The 8714-nt window shown below is 38.7% G+C and overlaps 1 protein-coding gene across 1 annotated transcript in view; it reads right to left on the bottom strand.

The window, feature by feature from the left end:
• LOC108294777 (testis-expressed protein 11) overlaps nt 1-8714 on the bottom strand; it is a gene marked incomplete at its 3' end in the record, with an annotated part of 231744 nt that overhangs the window by 189293 nt on the left and 33737 nt on the right. Inside the window, exon 4 of the mRNA XM_017516729.2 lies at nt 5106-5190. Within this exon, the coding sequence (XP_017372218.2) occupies nt 5106-5190 (85 nt within the window). The remainder of the gene's footprint in view (nt 1-5105; nt 5191-8714) is intronic.

Below are 8714 nucleotides of genomic sequence, written 5' to 3'. Positions count from 1 at the left end.
TGGCAACAAAAGCCAAAATAGACAAATGGGACCTGATCAAACTCCACAGCTTCTGCATGGCAAAAGAAACAGTCATTAGAGTGAATCGGCAACCAACAGAATGGGAACAAATTTTTGCAGTCTACCCATCTGACAAAGGGCTGATATCCAGAATTTACAAAGAACTAAAACAGAATTACAAGAAAAAAACAAACAAGCCCATTCAAAAGTGGGTGAAGGATACGAACAGACACTTTACAAAAGAAGACATATATGAGGCCAACGAACATGAAAAAAAAGCTTATCATCACTGGTCATTATAGATATGCAAAATAAAACCACAATGAGATACCATCTCACACCAGTTAGAATGGTGATCATTAAAAAATCAGGAAACAACAGAGGGCAAGGATGCAGAGAAAGAGGAATGCTTTTACACTGTTGGTGGGAGTGTACATTAGTTCAACTATTGTGGAAGACAGTGTGGGGATTCCTCAAGGATCTAGAACCAGAAATACCATTCGACCCAGCAATTCCATTACTGAGTATATACCCAAAGGATTATAAATCATTGTACTATAAAGACACAGGCACACGTATGTTTATTGCAGCACTATTTACAATAGCAAAGACTTGGAACCAACCCAAATGCCCATCAATGATAGGCTGGATAAAGAAAATGTGGCACATATACACTATGGAATACTCTGCAGTCATAAAAAAGAATGAGTTCATATCTTTTGTAGAGACATGAATGAAACTGGAAACCATTATCTTCAGCAAACTAATGCAGGAACAGAAAACCAAACACCAAATGTTCTCACTTATAAGTGGGAGTTGAACAGTAAGAACACATGGACACAGGGAGGGGAACATCACACACTGGGGCCTGTCAGGGGATGGGGAATCAGAGGAGGGAGAGCATTAGAACGAATACCTAATGCATTTGGGGCTTAAAACCTAGATGACGGGTTGATAGGTGCAGCAAACCACCATGGCACACGTACACCTATGTAACAAACCTGCGCGTTCTGCACATGTATCCCAGAACTTAAAGTAAAATAAAATAAAATAAATAAAAATAAAATGTTTCCCTTCTTTATTTCAAAGTTCCAAAGTTTGCTAATCCTTCAGTAATTTCAGACTCTGATCTCTCAATTATTTCCCCTTTCTTTCTTTTTTTTTTTCTTTTGAGACAGTCTCACTCTGTTACCTAGGCTAGAGTGCAGCAGCACGATCTTAGCTCACTGCAACCTCTGCCTCCGAGGTTCAAGCAATTCTTCTGCCTCAACCTCCTGAGTAGCAGGAATTACAGGTGTATGCCACCGTCTCTGGCTAATTTTTTTGAATTTTTAGTAGCGACGGGGTTTCACCATCTTGGCCAGGCTGGTCTCAAACTCCTGACCTCATGATCCAACAGCCTCGGCCTCCCAAAGTGCTGGGATTACAGGCATGAGCCACCACGCCCAATTATCGCCCTTTTCTAAAAGTATCTTGAGTAGTTCCCTCCCAGTTTATTCCTTCTTCTCTACCTTCAAATGTCCCCATCTCCTCACCTTGAAAAAAAAATCAACTAACCCCACTATGCTTCAAGCTTGCATCCCATTTCTCCTCTTCCTTTCATTAACAAACTTCTTGAATTGAAAAGTCTGTCTACTACCTCTATTGTCTTGCTACTCACTCATCTCCTTAATTGCCCTCAGTCTATTTTGCCTCCTTACCACTTTACTAAAACTGCACGCCTAAAGATCACCTTCCTTAAATTTATAGCAACATTTCGTAATGGTCATAACCTTTTTGAAAAACATCACTCCCTTGGAGATTCAGACCAGCCTGAGCAACATGGCAAAACCCATATCTACAAACAATACAAAAATTAGTGGGGTGTGGTGGTGAATGCCCGCAGTCCCAGATACTTGGGAAGCTGAGGTAGGAGGTTTACCTGAGCCCAGGAGGCAGGGGTTGCAGTGAGTCAATATTGCACCACTGCACTCCAACCTGGTTACAGAGCCAGATCCTGTCTCGAAAAATATATATATATATATATATATATATATATATATATATTCCTTCAGCCTGAAATATCCTGGTCCTTGTGTGGGAAATATCTTAGTCTAAGATCTCTGTCTGCTCAAATTCTCACATTCGTAATCCAGATGTTTATAATTATCACCAATAAGTCTTAAAGCCAACGGCGGCTGAGGCTGAAACAGAATGACACTTCCATATAAAGATGTTTTATTGGTTGTTGTTCCTCCGTCTTGTCTTCTCACCAGCCTGTTCTTGACCTCTCCATCTTAGTTAGGTACTTGGTGACTGACACCTTTGAACATTCACTTTACTCTGCTCTACCTGCCTGAATTTGAATTCATTTTAGATAAACACAGTGTTGTACCCTCTAACATTTATAAATTTTTAAATTTATTGTTTATCTAGCTTTAAACTATTCTTTCCCAAATCCTCAAGCATAATGTATGACTGGTATCTTTGTTCTGGTATCTTATCTTTTCCCTTTCACTTGCTACGTACCATAACATGGTACAAGAAGCATATAAGGAGAATCCATGCAATAAATGACTAACAAATCTCCTGTCGAATTTTTTGACTGTTCCTTTTGGTTCACCTCTCCTTATTCTTTTTATTTAACTTTCAACCTGGTAGATTCAGAGTTAAAATCTCACTACTTTGTTCTCTCAATACCACTGGTTCTTAAATTTTGGTGTGCATGAGAATTCCTGAGACATTTTTTCAAATTATAGACATGCCCAGATTTTATCCTGAACCTAAATGAATCAAAACCAACAATGGTAGGGCCTGGGCATCTGTATTTTTAACAGGCTTCACAGGTGATTCTGATTTTTTGGGAGGGTGGGGGATGGAGTTTTGTGTGCAATGGTGCGATTTCGGCTCACTGCAACCTTGAACCTCCAGAGTTCAAGCAATTCTCCTGCTTCAGCCTCCCGCGTAGCTGGTATTACAGGCATGCACCACTATGCCCGGCTAACTTTTGTATTTTTAGTAGAAACTGGGTTTCACCCTGTTGGCCAGGCTGGTCTTGAACTTCTGACCTCAGATGATCCACTTACCCAGGCCTCCCAAAGTGCTGGGATTACAGGCGTGAGCCACCACGACTAGCCTGATTCTGATTTATACCAATATTTAAGAACCACTGCTCTTTATTTTTTCTTTATTTCTATTTTTTCCCTCAAAGACCTCAACTACTCTTCTGGCTTCAACTACCACCACTGTATATATAATAGCCAAATCTACAGGCTCAATCCTTACCTTTCTTTTAAGCTCTACTCTCCCATCTCCAACCTTACTGTCATCTCAAATGCAACAAGTCTAAAACTAAAACTTAAAAGTCATTCATCTACTTCTGACTTTCTTGTTCATTGTTCCATAATTCTTTCAAATAATAAAGAATTGTAGCTTATACATCTTCATGACTTATTTCATCACATAGCATAATCCAGGCACACTAAATTTGTTTTTAAGGAAACAAAATATCCTCCAATAAACATATTTTTCGAATAAAATTATTTTAAGTTGGAGGCCTCTTGCACTAATAACCTATTCTCCACTATATCAAAAAAAAAGTATGATACACGTAACAAGCACCCAAATATCTGATTAAGAATTGCTATGTGAAATGAGACAGTACATGGGATTCTCTTCTTTACTGTCTCTTGTCCCCTCTCATCCTTCCCTTTTCTTATCTCTTGCCTCTCCCTCTTCATCTCTCCCCTCTTGCCTTTCTCCTCTCCTTGCTTCCCCCTTTTTTCTCCACTTTCCTCACTTTCCTTACTGCTGTTTAGTATTTTTCCCTCTTACACACCCCCCTTTTTGTTTTTAACATTCTCTTTTCTCTTCCCTAGCTCTCTCATCTCCCTGGCCCTAACCCCATCAACACTGTGTGATTCTGCCCTTATCCCTTGCCTTCCCTAAAAAAAGAAAGAAATGACACAGTACATGGGAAGAGGCTGCGATAGCCACTTCATCCACCATATCCGTATTTGATAAGCACTAAACAGCTAAAGCAATATTTCTTCATATGCAGAAGGGTAGGAGTTAAGAATTAATGCACTTTAATATCACACGGTTCACCTATGTACTAAGGTTTCTTCCACTGATCAATTCCTAGCTCTTACCTCCCCATAACTACAGGATCTCCTGGGAGCAATGATATCAATTTATCTAAGAGTTAAAGAGCTAGAACTGTTCTCTAAACATGCTAATAGAGTGGACTCATAAGTTTATTATTGATTATACTAAGCACAATTACCCTATGTCTACATGGAAGTTGTGTACAGTTTTGTTTATATCCACATAGATAAATAATAGTAAATTCTATTTGTTGCATACAGACAAAAGTCATTTGTCTTTACAATGTCAAGCAGTCCAGAGGTTCACCCTTTGGTTTGTTACTTCAATGTATCCTTTATGGGCAAATACTTCCCATAAATGCATTTGCTGTCACTATGCCTGTTGAAAATCAGTAACTGTCAGCACACTAGACTTTGCCCATTTAGCTAAAGCACTAGAACAGTGACAGACAGTGGACCACATTCAAAGCATCCAAGAAGATGAGTTTACTTTGAGATTTTTGGTTTTTGTTGCTGTTTTCTCTCACAGGTAGAAAGAATTTCTGTAGTTTTTCTCAGTAACTCATTCCAATGTTTATCAATCCACCTCCTGAGGAAACTATTCTTTTAAAATCTAAATCTGTCACATGGCAACACTTATCACTCTATTATTAATAGAGGGGAAACTACTATTTGATGGTCCTTCAGAACCATGAAGATTTTTATCATCTCCATGAGAAATAATCCATGTCCTTTAACATCTCTTTAAGTTCTCACTGTCCCACCTTTTAATCATCTTTGTTGCTCACCTCCGGACTATTTCTTGTGGTGATACCTTTAAACTTTTGTTAATAAGGAGCTAACCTCTAAAAAATCATAAAACTGAGGGGGGCCATTTGTTTGGGAAACCAGCGTGGGTTGTTTGTCTTTTAACAAATCTCTATCTAAGAACTGGTCAAAACATTATTTAAACTGCAGGAACACTACCCAATATATAGTAAAAACACTCCTCATAATACGAGTCACAATATGCATACGTACTTTTAGTTTTCTGCTCTTCGTTTATATGAAAACCTCCTCTCTTGGTAAGTGCCCAGTTCCATAGGTTTACTGCTATTTCTTCAATCTGGTCAAAGAGAAACATTTCCTTAGCTAGTTAAAATACTGCCCACCTCCAACGGTATTTTCATTCTTGAATGCTGTATGCTTATGTAACTATTGTGGGTCATTTCGAGGCCATTCATAATCTAGTCCCATTCTACCTCTGCCCCCAAAAACGTACCCACTGTTAATTATCTCACTATTTCCTGAACAAAATTTATTCATTCCTGTCAATGTGTCTTTATTCATACTGCTGGCTTCACTGATATACCTCCTCCCTTTGTTTTTATGTAACTCAAATCCATTTCAGTCTTACCAACAACACAAATGAAGCTTTCAGCAACCATTGCAGTCTACATTGATTTTTCTTCTTTGAACTCGTATATTCATTAAGTTGTATACAATTTGGCAATTAATTATATTACTTTGTATCATTTATTCTTTAATTGTTTTAGTTTTTAGTTTTTGGGGTTTTTTTGTTTTTTGAGATAGAGTTTTGTTCTGTTGCCCAGGCTAGAGTGAAATTACTTGATCTCGGCTCACTGCAACCTCTGCCTCCTAGGTTCAAGCAATTCTCCTGTCTCAGCCTCCCAAGCAGCTGGGATTACAGGCACCTGCCACCACGCCCAGCTAATTTTTTGCATTTTTAGTAGAGACAGGGTTTCACCATGTTGGCCAGGCTGGTCTCGAACTCCTGACTTCAGGTGATCCACCTACTTCGGCCTCCCAAAGTGCTGGGATTACAGGCGTGAGCTACTGCACCCAGCCATGTTTTAGTTCTTAGTCTCATTTCCTAACTAGATTCCTTGATATCATACATCATTTCTTATACAACTGATGTAGCACTTACCGTACTGATTTGTTATTTTGTTATGTTTTGTTCTGGGGACTAGGAGGAAGTTTGTTTCTTTGGGGCCTTATCTTTCTATTAGGTAGAAACTAGTCAACAGGATACAAAACTAAATTAAGCTCATAGTGTCTCAAGAAAAAATGAAGATACAAAACATGCAATTGGGGATAGGTTGGTTTCTGGCAAGAGATCTCTGAAGGCAATAATTGGTCCTAGATACAGTAGTACTATTGCCTGAGATCAATATGGCATAGCCCTGGCCTAAATCTCCCAGTATGCTATGGTGAGTATGATAGAAGCCATATGCCATTATCTTATAATAAATACATCAATAGCAGTATATGACTAAGACCAAAAATAACTGGATACACCAAAATAACCTAATTTATGCACAGCAATGGTACAAAATTGTATGTCAGTTTAAAGTCTTTTCTTCCACACCACTTTTCTCACCTACAGTTCCACATTTTTCTGATGAACTTCAGTTTAAACAGATGATTTATTCAGCATGTAATAGAGTTTGGATATTTTTCCCCTGGGAATCTCATATCAAAATTTGATCCCCAATGTTGGAGGCAGGACTGATGGGAGATGCTTGGGTCACAGAGGTGGATCCCTCATTGTCTTGGTGCTGTCCTCACAGTAAAGAGTGAACTCTCAGTCTGTTAGTTACTACAAGATCTGATTCTTAAAAAAAAGAGCCTGGTACCTCCTCCTCTCTCTTTCGTCCTCTCTCATCATGTGATACCTGCTCCCTTTCTCTTCCCACCATGATTGGAAACTTCTGAGTCCCTTACTGGAAGCAGGTGCCATGCTTCTTATACGATCTGCAGAACCATGAGCCAAATAAACTTCCTTGATGAAACAGTATTCATCCATTTAAAATAGTGCTCATGACCGGACATGGTGGCTCGTGCCTGTAATCCCAGCACTTTGGGAGGCCGAGGCAGGTGGATCATTTGAGGTCAGGAGTTTGAGACCAGCCTGGCCAACATGGTGAAACCCCGTCTCTACTAAAAAAAAAAAAAAAAAAAAGCAGGGTGTGGTGGTACAAGCCTGTAATCCCAGCTACTCGGGAGGCTGAAGCAGGAGAATTACTTTAACCAGAGAGACAGAGGCTGAAGTGAGCCGAGCTCATACCACTTCACTCCAACCTGGGTGACAGAGCAAGACTCCACCTCAAAAAAACAAAACTAAAAATAAAATAGTGGTCATGAAAACTATGTTTTTAACACCAGAATATATTTATTACATGTCTGATGAAAAAGGAAAGAAGGAAAGATACTAAATTGTATGTACAAAAAATTGTACATATGTAAATCTTACCTCAAAAAAGAACTTTAATAAAATACTGGATTCTAGTTAATGATATGCGCACTAAAACATTTAGGGGGGGAAATGTACTGTTCTCAGCAACTTACTTTAAAATGCACCCAAAAAATAAGATGGGTTGATTAACAAATGTATATGTGATAAAGCAAATATGGTAAAATGTTTACAACTGTAGAATGTAAGTGGCTGTTATACAGATGCCCAGTGTAATAGTCTTTCAACTTTTGTTTGAAAATGTTGCTTTTAAAATGTTGGGAAAACAGAGAAAATTGCCTTTTATGATGCCAAAAATATTACATCTACATTATAATTACAGCTAAATAACATTTAAATAGAAAAACTATTAAAGAAAATATGTTAAAATAATATTAGTTATATTGAAGTGGTATGTTTGCATGTGATTTTTGTATCAATTTTTTAAAACTTTCTGTAAAGTTATGTTACTTTATGATTTTAAACAATGTTTTTGTATTTTCTCATATTGTATTAGAAAGGGTAAGATAAACTATGATTGTAAATACTTCATAATCCCAAAACACATATATACTCAACAAGTATGTATTAAGCACTTAAGATGTGGCAGGTTTTGTCATAGGTTTATATAAATGTATAATGATCAACATGGTAAATACATGCTGCAAACAGAAGTAAATAATACAAAGATTAGGCTTTCCAGAAAGAAAATAAATTCAAGGCATTTCCAAAACCAAGCGGATCTTCTTGAAAAATAAGACCAAACTCTTGTGGCTCATGACTGTAATCCTAACACTAGGCGGCCAAGGCGGGCAGATCACTTGAGCTCAGGAGTTCAAGACTAGCCTGGGCAACATGGAGAAACCCCATCTCTATGAAAAGTACAAAAAATTAGCTAGGCATGGTGGTGCACGCATACAGTCCCAGCTACTTGGAAGGCTGAGGCAGGGGGATCACTTGATCCCAGGAGGTCGAGGCAGCAGTGAGCCGAGATCACACAACTGCATGCCAGACCAAGTCACCGTCTAAAAAACAAAAAACAAAACCCAAACTCTTGGCACTGAATCTTATAATTTGTTTTCACTAACAGCTAGGTACAATAAGAAGAGTTTATGATCTAAAAAGAGACTTACAGCCAGGCACAGTAGCTCACGCCTGTAATCCCAGCACTTTGGGAGGCCATAGTGGGTAGATCTCTTGAGGTCAGGAGTTAGAGACCAAACTGGCCAACGTTGGCAAAACCACGTCTCTACTAAAAACACAAAAATTGGCTAGGTGTGGTTGTGTTTGCCTATAATCCCAACTACTTAGGTGGCTGAGGCACGAGAGTCACTTGAACCCAGGAAGCAGAGGTTGCAGTGAGCTGCCTGGTTGACAGAATGTGGTTGTCTCAA

This window comes from Cebus imitator, unplaced genomic scaffold, assembly GCF_001604975.1.
Source record: "Cebus imitator isolate Cc_AM_T3 unplaced genomic scaffold, Cebus_imitator-1.0 Scaffold602, whole genome shotgun sequence".
In the NCBI taxonomy this organism is placed as follows: Eukaryota; Metazoa; Chordata; class Mammalia; order Primates; family Cebidae; genus Cebus; species Cebus imitator.
This window is presented reverse-complemented; position numbering and strand designations above follow the sequence as displayed.